Source organism: Hippocampus bargibanti, linkage group LG20 (assembly GCF_051943395.1).
Source record: "Hippocampus bargibanti isolate YZ-2025 linkage group LG20, ASM5194339v1, whole genome shotgun sequence".
NCBI lineage: Eukaryota > Metazoa > Chordata > Actinopteri > Syngnathiformes > Syngnathidae > Hippocampus > Hippocampus bargibanti.
In genome coordinates, this window is record NC_142753.1 from 6,403,844 (window position 1) to 6,417,956 (window position 14,113).

General features: G+C 41.5%; 1 protein-coding gene across 20 annotated transcripts in view; it reads right to left on the bottom strand.

Annotated features, from left to right (window-relative positions):
- The window catches only part of adgrb2 (adhesion G protein-coupled receptor B2), an 85,403-nt gene that overhangs the window by 59,130 nt on the left and 12,160 nt on the right, over positions 1 to 14,113 (bottom strand). For all 20 annotated transcript variants that reach the window (XR_016113473.1, XR_016113474.1, XR_016113475.1 and 17 more), the window contains exon 2: positions 3,863 to 4,766. Coding sequence is in view for 17 of the 20 variants with exons in the window: in XM_088986989.1 (XP_088843115.1) it covers positions 3,863 to 4,751 (889 nt within the window). In the remaining 3 variants the exon portion in view is untranslated. The remainder of the gene's footprint in view (positions 1 to 3,862; positions 4,767 to 14,113) is intronic.

Consider the following 14,113-nt stretch of genomic DNA (forward strand, 5'->3'; position numbering starts at 1 on the left):
GAGCTAGCGAGAGAGAAGCGAGCCACTTGTTGTCAAGTAAGTTGGACTGAGCAAGGATGGCAGTGTCTGTCACAGGGTGGACGGCTACCGAAACGAAGGAAGAGGGAAAACGGTGGGAAAATGATACGTTTCAAGGCTGGCGGTAATTGTGAAATGGAAAAGCTTCATTGCGACATGCACGCCTTCCCAAATGCGTTTTGTGACGCTTTGCCTCCCTGTATTAGGATAAATAGGCCTTGTCTATCATGCAAGGTTGTGTGTGGCAAACAGATTCTCCTTCACGTCTTGCCAGATCCACACAAATGAGCTCGCTGGGAAGGGGAGCAGGTTGATACTTGAATGTCAAGGACATATTTGGGGGAAACTGTAGGCAGGTGCCGCGCTTGGAAAATGGCTGCATTCATCTTGATTATTGAGCTCATAAACCGACAAGTCAATCATTTGCACTTTTCAGTCGGCAGATTGTAATTTCAGAAATAGAAGCGATGAAAAAATAGATAAATAAATGAACAGATAAATAAAGACATAAATACATACATACATGCATACAGTATATGAACTAAATAATTAACAAAATAATTAACAAAATATATGTAATTAATGAAATAATTAATGCAATAATTAATGAAATAATTAACAAATAAATAGATGAATAAATAGATAAAATAAATAGATAGATAGATAGATAGATAGATAGATAGATAGATAGATAGATAGATAGATAGATAGATAGATAGATAGATAGATAGATAGATAGATAGATAGATAGATAGATAGATAGATAGATAAAAAGCTAAATAATTACCAAAATGATGAATTAATAATTGATTAATAACTAAATAAATAGCGGAACGATATGATAATAAATAAATAAATAGTTTTTGAACTCATTTGCTGAAAGTAAAGTGCCAGGTTTTTTGTCATTTTCACTCAAATTCCAGGACGCACAGAATATTGAGTTATTTTAAGAAAATTGTATGACAACGGAAGGTGAGTGACAGCGCAGCATCCGAGATAGAAACCTCGAAGATTGAAAGCAAAAAAATAGCAATTTGGAGTGACATGTCAACGAAGGAAGATAGAAATCCGGGGAGATGGGCGATAAAGGCACCAGTGGGGGAAATTAGCTCACCTCCCAAGCGCTCCCACGCATGCTCGGCTCGGGGGGGGGGGGGTCGAGTGTATGTACACTTGAAGTGGATGACAGAATAGCTTGGGAGTCGCACTATATCTCAGCAGGCTCGGTCGGTGCTGCTTCTGAATGATTGTAGAGCAAATGAATGGGAATGTAAAACCCAGATGTATGACCCCCAGCCCCCACCCCCAACACTCACATGTTCTCTCTTCCAAAACGCACGCACGCATTCTACATCACACTCTCGGTCCGCTGACTCCTTGTCGAGCTCTAGTGGCTTCGTGTGATCGATTTAACTGTAGAAAATAGCCTCGCGTCCCATCGTGCACCTGTGCCCATGATGTGCTGCAATCCCCCAGAGTGTTTACATTGGACTGTTTACCGCGCGTGTGTATCCATTCGCTTGTTTGAGCGCACTTTGCGTGACCGTCTGAAAAAGTAATAATGCAAAAACACAAATATTCCCTTCCAAATTCCAACTATTCAAATCCCCGTGGCATGTGTGTCATTTTTCATGAATATCAGCCTCTGGGGCGGACGCCTTTGCCCACGACGTGAAGCTTTGCGACAAAAAAAAAAACATTTAATTTGTACAACAAATGAGCCACCATCCGCCGGAGGAACGCCGCCAAAGGTCGTAAAGTAAAAATAAATGTCTTGGAAATTTCTGATTATGCCGTTTTGTATGTTCTGGAACAATGTGGCCGTGTCTGATCCATGTATGTAACCACGCCCAGGCAAATATCAACTGTCAATCAAATTTGAAGTCCATCGTCATTTTGCATCATAAATAGAGACTGGAACACACCAAAGTGTGTCATTTCTATGCCGTGAGGCACTCTCAATTGGCCTGATCGACACAAATTTTGCTGTCAAGTCGGACTTCATTCTTCGCCCGGTGTTGTCCGCACACTCACGGCCAACAAGGCACTCTAACATAGCTGCAAGTCTACAGTAGATTCTTCCTAGCAAGGTGTACTATTGTTTCCCCACCACCCTATTTTTTCATTTACTTGTATTCGACCCTTATTTTTAAATGTTCCCTGTATGTACGCGAGGCAGACCACAAGGCGCTCACTGTCACCGGTTAAGAATTTGATCACCTTATTAGAATTCCGAGCTTCCTCCCGCATCTTCCGGCCAGCCGTTTCAAATAAAGCACCGGGTGATTTTTGACAAATGACGTTGTAATTGCTTCAACAGGTAGTTGGCTAGCGCCGCTCATAAAATACAGCATTGCTACGTGACCGTCGCGATGCAAAGATAGACGCTAACTGTGTGTGTGTGACGAAAGCACAGTGTGTGGAAGGACCTTTTTCCATGAGCATAAAGAGGCTCAGTGCTGATCCCCGTCAGAGAGAAAGCCATCGCTCATGAGCGCGGAATACTAATCGCCGCCGCGTTAGTCACCCACCAGAGACACTTGCGCTTTTCCTTCATTCATTTCATTTGTTATAGAATGTCGGATGAGAAACAATTACTCATGTTCATCGATGGAGGCACGCCATACGAGCGGCCATTACTCAGCGTCAGCACAGTGGTGTGTGTTGGGGTGGCTTATTAGGGGTATTAAAATGCACGGGTGTCCTTTTATGCCTGCGTGGTGCTCAGGGTGGGTACAAACTAATGAAAAAACAGATTCCAGTCATTCTGACATACAAACGCATGCCACACCTCTTTAGAAAGTGATTATAGGGAATTAATAACGTTCCAGAAGATGGAATGTGTGATTCTTTGGGCGCGGTTGAGTCTGGAGTATGAAAATTAGCTATTTGAGTATGCACCAATACAGTACAATGTGAGGAAACTGTCAAATAAACGTTGACGTGTCACACGAAAGTGACGAAATGACAAAGACGGAATGTTTTTTTTTTTTTTTTTGTCTGTGAGTATCTGATCCCCTTGAATGAGGCAGGAACTGGTACTCGCCCATCCCAAACGAGTACAACTCACAGTTCGTTTTGTCAGACAGTACAGACGACATGACTTTTCCCCTTTTCAAGTCATCCCCGATGTCCCCCCTAATTAGCGATCACCGAGTTACCTGTCGTGTTCCTAAGTTGTACGGTGTTCGTCGTCTGTCAACCGTGTTTTGTTGAAAATCGCACCTAATCTCTGATCTTACAAAGAGATCAGTTGCTGAAACATGTTCAGGATATTGTTGTTCGGTAATTATCCAATTTTATTCAATTTTAGCGGTTGGGATAAACACATAGTGCATACACACCAACAGGAGAGGACGTCCCCACAAGGGACGGTTGCGACACACATGCATGTAAATCCCCCCTCGTGCTGTGTTTAAAAATGGACTCTGCTCCTCATGTTTGACGCACCGATGTATGAACGACCATGTGCATGCGCATGGTTGTCAAATATCATCTTGTCCCAACGTCAGACAAGCAAAAAAAAAATCAGTTCTGAACACACTGTCACGCATGTGCAAACATTCATGCACGCGGTATACCAAAGTGCCCAGAACGACACTTCCCGGGCCATGAGGGGAAGACCCGGGGTGATCTAAAATATACATCAGAAGGCTGGAATTTTGATTAGCACATCTTTTTCATGAAAGGCTTGCAGCGTCCACTTGGAGCTGATTATTTTAATTGAAGGTTGTCATGCAAAATTCAAACATTGCATAAAAAAACATGGCTGTGTGTAAAGGCTAATAGGAAATGCAGCCTAACATTTACATTGTTGGCAGTTTCCCTGAAAATGTGGTCTTACCTTGCCGAACGTCTCTTGGCGCAATGGCGATCGCATCATTGGAATGCAACTCCGTCACGCAGCAGTCGTCCGGAACCGTCGACCCATTGCGGTAGCTGTGAGGGGTCTCGGGTATGAGCGGTACAGCAGGTGACATGATGTTGTGATTGGGACATATGCAGCCCGTTTGCGTCAATCCGCAACCATCCCTCGTGGGAACAGCCTCTCCCTTGCGGTCGCCTGTTCGTAAGCATTCTTCAAACCATCGGCAGAGGACGCCGCAGGTGAATTGACTTGAGTTCTCGTTGTTGATGAGCAACACCTCCACCAGCCTCATCTCCAGTAAATCCTCAGATACCTGAGGTTCGTCTGCGGCCGGATATCTGCTTAGACATAGTTGGACGAAGTTCTTATCAAATTGCAGGAATGAGTAAGGAGCATCAGCATTGGATTGTCTCCGACAGAGATCGACGACTTCCTGATCCCGAGCCGACGCCGCCTCGAAGTGAAGCGGACAACTTTGATTGGCCAAATGGTGATCGAGGGAAAGCAGCATGGGGGAGTGCGTCCGGCAGACGGAAGGGTGGCGGTTGAAGCGGAGGTAGAGGGAATATTTTGTGGGATCCGGGTTTTCCAGGGACCAGGAACACCCCGGAGCCCTGGAGGGGAAAAGCTCCCTTAGGGAGAAAGAGCCATAGAGCACCCCGGCGACTAAGCTGGAGCACGGCGTCGAGATGGTCGAGATGGTCGAGAGGGGTCCCGCTACCCCGGCGCTGGGGATGACGTCGGCGGCAACATTGGCCAGGGCGGACAGAGGAGCCAGAGCGAGTGCTGACACGACGGCTAGCGCCCCGAGCGCAGCCAGGAGTGAGGACAGCACAGACAGATATGCCCCACCAGCAGTGTTCATCCTATGACATTCGTCCTGTAGGAACAGGACAAAAATGGTGAGAAGAAAAGGTTAGAAAACCAGGCGGAACTCTCTTGGCTTTGGGTGAGCACACATGTTCAAATGACTGGAACTAAAAAGGCATCTGGGCATTAGGTAGCTTTTCTACCCGAGTTCCCATGTGGTATTTTGACCCACTACGACTTGTGTTTCTGTACAATGTTCCCTCACCACCAAGTCCCGACGATATATAAACGAATCGATCCTTATTGCGGAAAGCGTGCCATCACTGGCGTAATTTAACTTGTGTACTTTCGGGCAGAATTTTTTTCTTTTTTGTCTTCAGTTTAGAAGAAGAATAAGACGGGTAGTCATGGCAACTAGCTTACTTTTACACAATAAAGTGGATGAAATCTCTAGGATAGTGGCTACAATGGAACATGGGATTCTGGTTACACTGAGCCACTTTCAACTACAAGGGAGAAATTTTAATGTCGGGCGTTTTGCCGTCCTTGTGTACTTTCCTCATTAATTTCTGAGCGCAGCCAATAATCAGTCACTCGTGCTGCCACGGTTTGTTTTCTTTGTACTGCCTAACATGTCGGGCTTGGATGCTTCATGATTGGGGCCACCCCGTAGAACCAAAGGACACATTTAAACAACGTCCAGAGTTTACAAACGCTACTAGAGGAACAATACATGGTCCCCGTGTTGAGGCAGCAGTGATTTGAGACCGGTGGAGTACAGCTCAAATGTTTATGTTGGAAGGGAATTTGGACTCATAGACTGCACATCACACACATTAAGTAGCGCACGTAAATATTTAAAGTGTTTTCGTGCGGAAGTGATTTAGTTTCCGTTACGTATTCGGGATACTCGGCGTATCTTTTCCGTCACAGGAGACTGCCGAAGTGGTTCAGAAATGATGATAGTGAAAGGAGGGCGTGTGGTAGATCATATGTTTCCACACCGCTGCACCACTTGAGAGTATAAGAGGTTCAAAACATTTTTTTACATGCTCCATAATCAACACAAACATACACCTTTCAACTGTATTATAAAAGCAGGCTTCCGGACATGTGACTGAAGGCCTTGTTTTGGTTGTTTACTTATAATATGCATATATAATCGCCCAAAAATGAAGTTTATGTTAAAGTCGGTGATTAGTCATACTTTGAGAAACTATTGAATAAATAAGTTTAAATAAATAAATAGAAAAATAAACAAATATATAAATATCTAAATACACAAATACTTAAATATTTAAATGCATAAATAAATACATAAGAACATATATAAATAAATAATACATTAATACATAACTGCATAAATACATACATAGATACATACATAAATACATAAAACCTTAAATGGTAACTTGCTGTTTTTAAAATGAGAAGCGCCTTTCAGATATTCAAAATACAATGCCAAAAGACATGACTGTATTTAATGTAATTTAATGTTATTGAATTGAATTTTTAATTTTAAAACGAAGACCAATCCGAAGTCCAGTGAACATTATTCGCCAAGCCATGCATAGGTAAACCCAACACAGATTTTACGGATGAAAAGAAGCCAAAAGCGTTAAGCAAATAGTTTTTGGGACAATGAACAATGAATATTCCTACATGCAAGAACAGGCCCTAAAGTGCTGTCTTCAGCTCCATTCTGTCCCACTTCACTCTAAAGCAGCACTTTACTGTGGGCACAATAAATATTCATTGGCTCGGGTGTCTTCTTCTTCCCCCCTTCCACCTTGACATTAATATTATCTCAGAGGAGAACAAAATCAAGAATCTCCCTCTTTGGGCCTGAATCAGCGCACCGTCTCCTTTTAGCCTTGTCTTCAGCATTTAATACACTCCAAGCGACAACATGAGTCATCTGATGTTTGTCTCTGCCGTGAAAAGCCGTCCGGCGCATAATCAAGACACGAAAAGAAAGTCTCCGCACACTTTGGCACGATGATGGCCTGTTTGGATTTCACAAAAGTGGTTCGGGATACACTGGAAAGTAAAATCCGAAGATGAGAACTGGGCTTTTGAAGTTTGTATTTTGCATTGTTTTCAAGACTCGAGATTGCAAAAGAGAGTTTTGGTCGACTACATACATAGTGCCAATACACCCATGGCGAAAACTGACATTGATCGTGTCAAGTTTTCCACTTGAAAGTGCCACAGCATTTTTTGACAGGTTATGCTTTGGTCATAGCATGTCAAGTAAGTATTGGGTGAAAAATTCCCATTTGCCCGTCATGAGAAATGCCACAATAGACGTACCCCTACTTATGAACGTTCAAGTTACGAACAATGGCAAATACTGTATGAACATTTTTGTAGTAACATATGTCGTATTCTCTTCACTTGTACATGTACATATCATTATAGAGCATATATTTGATTAAATGATTATTTTTCAGTACAAACATTACATGTTACTTATACAAGCCTTAAAGGACAACCAACACCACTTTTTTGTTTCCTAACTGACATCAGAAAAACGTTTTATAGCATCTAAAATACCCAAAACACGCAGGATGATATTTTTAGTCAAATGCAAAACACCAATAAAAATGACTTAAAGTGTCTAAAAACTACTTCAAATTGAACCCGCAAGTGGCCAGTTTCAGACGGTCCCGCCCCCTTGTTCATGATGTCACGCCAAAACGTCTTGCCTTGCTCGAGAATCAAAACATTGGCTTCAGATTCGGAGAAGATGCTTTCTTGTTACTCATCCAGTTATGAATATGATTCAAATAGTTCTGAAGATGAAAGCATAAATGTTTGCAATCAATTAAAGAAGTTATTCCATGTCATTTTGAAGCATCTGGACAGAAATGTAGCACCCAAAAAAGGCAGAAGATGGCGCCAAAGCTCTGTTGGAAATGGGCTGATTTGTCTGCTGGGAATTTGTGTCAGTGAATATTACATAGTTAGTAGTCTTGGTGCAACACAAAACGATTCACCATCGCATTATTTATGTGTTTTCCTTCTAATTTCGCCATCAATACGGATCAACATGAAGTTTTCAGACCAAACAAAGTACCCAAGATGCATTGTGTGTCGCTTTCTCGGTCAGGGGCATTCCCTCCGTGACGTGATGTCAGGAATCGTCACCAACTCAAAAACAAGACTTCCTGAATATTCAGTGCAAATCTTAAAACGTAAAATATATCTATATGCGATGGAATCTTTGTAAAATATGCTCAGTAGAAGTCATTTGAAGCGATTTCACAAATTATGGAAACAACTTTTCCAGAGGCGTGGGTTGTCCTTTAAACATACTTATATAAGCCTTAAACATACATTCCATACAAAATATAGCACTGAAGCAACTTAAGAATGAATTCACCTTACGAACGACCGTTCGAAGCGTATCTCGTTCGTAAATTGGGGAGTGTCTGTAAACCAAGGAAAGCTGGAGAGGGGCGGCTGGTCTAGTGGCCTTTCCGTGTAAAATTGATGATAAAAGGTTTTAGCAGAACAAAGTCAAATCGTGTCAGGATTGGCCTTGCAAACGCCACCAAAGTCTCTCGGGCATCTTCACACCCTTAACTTTGTCTTGTTGGGGGGTGGCTGGAGAGGCGGTGGGAGGCGAAAAACTAAAGGTCAGCATCTGTTGAGTGTTTGGAATACAATGCAATGTGACACATATGCGCGTGCAGTCACATCCCAGTAACCCCCCCTCCCAAAAAACAACAACAACAAATCCCTTCATAATTCATGCCTGCGTACAAGACGGCGCGTGCGGGTTGGCGAACATTAGCATAAATCTAAATGTCTGCTCACACGTTGCGGTCGACGCAGGTAAAGCGATTATGTATTTGAATCTTTTTTTTTTTCAGAACATACCCAACAATAGATAATCTTAAACCAAACAATCTTTTTATTATTGTGCAATGTGGAGAACTTGGCAGGTAGATAAAAATTATTCTAAAAAAAGCGTTATGGTACTTCCGGATCAACCTGACTCAATTAAAAGTAAAATACTTCTTCCAGGAAGAAACGAAACGTATTCAATGAATTCCAAAATAAAATAATAATAATGATGCAATAAGATATGGGTGAATGACTTGTGAGATCACTTGAACTCAAAGGGGAGTAAATGAAATCTTAAATAAAATGACATCAGGCATGAGAATACCAGCCCGGATAACCTTGACAAAGCGGCGCAATAGTTCACGCGAGCAATAGCTCAAAGTGACACCCGAAAATTGCTTTTTATTGCCTCGCAAAAAAAAGAAAAAGAAAAGAAAAAAATAATTGAGATAATGTACATTGAATTATAACCACTCTGGCAGGTGTGAATAAACTCAGAGTAACTTTCGAGCAGTCTTTGAAATTAACTAATTCCCTGCCGTTCCCGAATTTATTCTGGAGTTGAAAATATGACATTTTAATTTTATTTTTTCTGGCAAAACAGCAGCTTAAATGGTGGAATGATGTGTTAATCTTTGGACTAATTAGGAGCTAACAAGCTAATGCTACTCACTGATCCAAAGTAACCAGACACTGGATGTTTTGTTTTTTTAATCCATCCAGCTGGGAAGCAATCAAACTTCCTCAATGCATTTATTCGTGTGCGTGTGTGTGTGCGTGTGTGTGCGCATGTGTGTGTGTGGTTATTTCGCAATCGCTTTTCTTTCTGCAACATCTCTCGGCTCTCATGAGCGGCCGTTTTTTTTTCTTCTTTGCAGTATTGCCAGCCACCACGGGTATTTATTTTATTATCTCCTTAGCGTCTCGGTTGCCTCTTCTCATTTTTTGGTGGGGTAGCTGGGATCAAGAAAGAAGGAAGAGCTGACGTTGTGCTAGCTTCTTGTATTGTTCGTTTCTACACAATCAGAGCAAGGATGGGAAGACGAGTGTGAGCGATGGGTGTCATAGTTGGATTAAAGTTATAAGTGTACATCAATTGCAATTTTTTTTTGTAAGTTGTCATTTGTCATTTGAAGGCGACTGGAGGCTCTCAATGGAGAAATTCCCAAACTTTGGCTCGATATATTCTGCTGTAGAAATGGCGAGCTGTCCAATCCCAGTTTCCTCTATGGGGCTCATTAGCAGCTGGCTCTGGTTATTTCCATGCGGTCGGTGGGTCAGATATGGAATCAATAAACACACGAGGGTCTTGGTACGCATGCCTCGAAACCCTGTTGAGATGTGCCGTGTCAGCAAAAAAAAAAAAAAAAAAAAAAGTACACAGAGAACCTTCAAGGCAACGTGGTTTCAGCAGCACGTGTCCATCCGCGTGATGGCTGTCAGGCCGGAGTTAATTGGGTGAAGTTAAAAGTGTCAAACGTGACTCGATGAAGGTCGTTTTTAACGACGGTTTATGTTTCTATCATATATGGATTACATAATCCCGCACGGTGTCAATCTGTCAAATCGTACCCGCTTCAGAGTTGTATTTTTTTCCAAACGAGTCTCCGCTCTCTAAACTTGAATGCATTCACCTTCACTTATCTGTTTTTTTGTTTTTTATTTTTTCTCCGTGTTCACCTTTTCTCGTTCAATTTGACAGCTGCCTTGAGGTTGAAAAAAAAAACAACAAAAATGTCATGCCTTCTCTTTTGGGTGTGTATGCCATCTCGATTTAGGTCTGTCTTTCAGAGCGCGTACTACACTATGCCTTACGCATGATGGATATATTGAGTAAAAAAAATAGCTGAAAAAATGCATTCTAATAAGGGTGGAGGGGGGTGATCAAACGGCACTGATTATTACTCGCATCGGTTTGTATTCCATGAGCCCCAAATTCAAATATAAGCCTGCCTATTAGAACACAGGTGTCCAAGTCAAGACCCAGGGGCCAAACCTGGGCCTCCACATCATTTTATTCAGCCCGTGAAAGCAAATAAAACTTGGTATATTCCCAACCAAAATTTCAAATTCCCACAATAACTGTCATTATTTTTTACTTCAAATTATTAAAACTAGTAATTCATTATATTTTTTTGTGCGCTCTATATGTCATATGCGGAGGGGATGAAACATTCGAATGGCTTCCCCAAATTCAGAACGGTCCCTGAGAGGAGCCCAGAAGTACAATGTGCCCCCCAACCCCGCGGCAAAAAAATATGTTGCTGAGAAATTAATCAGCCTGTTTCTACAGGCTGATAAATTCCTATCATGGAGCTTGGTCGCCCTCTTCTGGCGGCTTTTTTGGTGCAACACGAGGTTTTCAGACCAAACAAATCCAGCAAAATACATTGACGTGATGGAAGGACTGCTACAATGTGTCTTTTTTTGGTCAGGGGCGTTCCTTCAGTGACGTCACGTACAGACTCATCACCTAGTCAAAAACAAGACTTCCTGAATATTCAGCGTAAGTCTTGAAACGTAAAATATAGCTAGATGCAGTGGAATCTTTGTAAAATACGCTTAGTAGAAGTCATTTGAAGCCAATTTACAAATTATGGGCACAACTTGTCCGGAGACGTCAGTTGTCCTTTAAAGAAACACAAAAAGCCAGCCAGTTGACAAAAAGCCAACACCGACAACCCATAATTGCATAATATTTTGAGTACCACTTCAAATATAAGCATCAGAAATAGGCTAAAAAAGCTGGAACCCAGCAAGTTGCTACTTGCAATTTTACTGTTGATTAACAGTTTGTTATTTTCCCCAAAAAAAAACACCTCAAGGTGATGGATCACCGCGATTGTCCAAATGTCGATTTATTTTTCTTCTTCATGGCAGGAAATAAATAACGTCTTCTGGATGTTTAGTAATAAAATCAATCCAAATGCTAATGGTATTTTTTGGAAGGGGGAACAAATCTCTGTCTTTAATGATGCAAGAATGAAAAAGAGTATAAACGTAGCTGTCATTTTAGTCTTGTGGAATTAATAAAACGCGAGACATTTATTGAAGGCCTCAGCAGCCTAGCTAACTTCGCTCCAGGCCGAAGTTACAAAAGAATAAATACATTGAGCACTTTGGCATTTTTATTCATCGCCTGACCGATTGTGGTTGTTTAAAACGCTGTCGGCGCTGATCTGTCGCACTAGCATGCCATTAAAAATGGATGCGGCGCAAAGCCATCTCCAGCCAGTTAACGACGCTTATATCCGATATATATTGTTCATTGGCAGAATGGCAGTGAATAAGTTAAATAACTTGACTTTCTCAGCTGCCTATAACTAAAAAGTCCAACGGGAGCGAGTTTGTTTCCCTCTGCTCCAACGGGAGTCGGAATGTTGTTTGAAGGTTTGCCACGTTATTCGCACGTCGTTGTCCACGGGGGGAAACATGCATCATGTTTTTCACCGCGCTTGTAATTGGATTAGATTTGACGTTGCTGACTTTCTTTCACTCCGAGAAAAGTCCACGCCGCTTACAGAAAGCCTTTGGGGTGATTGGCGTTTTGGGGAAAAAAAGCAGGCAAAGTCAAATAATATCTTGTAAACATTTGTCGATTTTAATTAGTGGTATCTTAATCTTGGGGATTGAATGTGTTCTGGACAAGATCTGAGAGATTTTCATTGTACTCATGTCAACATAAACAGGAAGTCCCAAATGATGGGTCTTTCTAAATCGCCAAACATGTTAGCACTTTGTTGCAGTTTCAGCTGTTGTTAAAGCGCGATATAAACAAATATGTATGTATTACATTGTATTTTGGACAGCCGCCATCATATAAATCAATATAATTTACGAATGAACTCTTTTTTTCTGTTGAAAGAAGAAAGTCGAAGGTTTCTTCTGCTGTATTGAATGTTTATGTAGTCCTAAAGGTCAATATTCTGTGGGTCCTGGAATTCAAGTGACAATGACAAAAACTCTGACACTGGAGTGGACACATTTTTGCATATCGTCTGGCAGTGAATGAGTTAAGGTTTGAGAACTGGAGACGAACGACAAAGTCTAATTTTGTACACTCAAATCTGTCATATACGAAAGCAGAAGGGACTCGAGTGGTGCATTCAGGTGCACTCAGTTTTGTCGAAAACCGATTTTCGGTTTCAAACAGAGACATAAAAAATGTTTTTTTTAATAAAAAACTACATTTTTTTCCAGAACCGAGACATTCTAAACCGAAGTTTGACTCTACCTCTGAAAGTAACAAAATGGTGGTGCGGCTGAAAGCCCATTTCGTATTCTTGAAGTTGTATGAAGTATATTTCGGCGACATCGAGCACTCCCGAGAGTCTTCTCGGAAGTGCCATAAAAATAAAATGAAGCCACTTACTGCTGAAAAATCGAGCCAACCATTGAGCAAGTCGAGACAAGTCATTCGCCGTCTGATTGATTACGCTTGTGCAAATTAAATTAGCATACGGCACGTATATTCTGATCCGCTCAGTCCGTATCGAACTTATCGTGTATTTGTAACTCTTTGAAGTGGTATTGAATGAAAGAATTCGAACAACACTGCGAGACCCTGTACAAACGCATACGGGCAAGAGCGGAGGGGGTTATTTCCTTGATTTAATTGCCAATTATATTCATGCCTCGGTCCCTCGGTGTGCTATCGATTCGAAAAATAAATCACGGGCTCAAACAAAATGTTGAAATACTCCCACAGGGTTGTGACTGACAGTAAAGCTCTATAGCGCGTTGCATACACGGGGCTAGTTGGAAGTTCAAAAGGAAACATCGGAGTTGCAGTCGGCGACAAATTCAAGATTAAAAAAAGGAAATTAAAAATGAAGTGAGGCATTCAATGTGCCTTGGGAAAAAGCAAATACAAAGACTCGCTTATCAGAGCGGATGCAAATCTGGAAGAATCGTATTAAACGGAAAAAAAAAACATGCGCGTTTAGAAAGCAGCTTGATGTGAGATAAACATATTTTTAATCCGCAGCTTTGTTTAAATGCAAAGTCCCCTCCTGCTGAAGAAGGAAAAAGCCTCAGGGAGGGGGGGCAGGTCACTCGTTTTAATGCCAATTTGCCTTTATTAGTAGCCGGGTGGGCGAAAAAGAAGGAAAAAAGGGCGGAGGAGAGAGTTTCTGGGAATTAAAAAGGGAGGGATTGATGTCTCTGACTCCAAGGTCCTCTTTTTCCCCGTCTTCCGAGTTACCATTTTTTGTGAACACTGCGTGCCGATAAAATAAATTAGGAGGTTAGGGAGAGACGAGGAAAAGCCTTTGCAAAAGATGAGAAACGACGTGGCACTCTGATTATGTGCCTGGATGCCAAACGGGCCCCATTTGGAGCCGAGCTACATTTTAAGTTTTTTTTGCCACTGCTAGATACAAAATATTTTGTGACAAAGTGATTTTCTTCCAAAATGGATGCCGTTGTGGTATTTATTTATTTATTTATTTATTGTTCTCGTGTGTCTATTTATTATTTTTTATTTATGGTTATTTTTGTTTGTAGGTGTATTCATTTCTTTATTTATGTTTATTTTTGGTTCATGTGTCTATTTATTTATTTCTT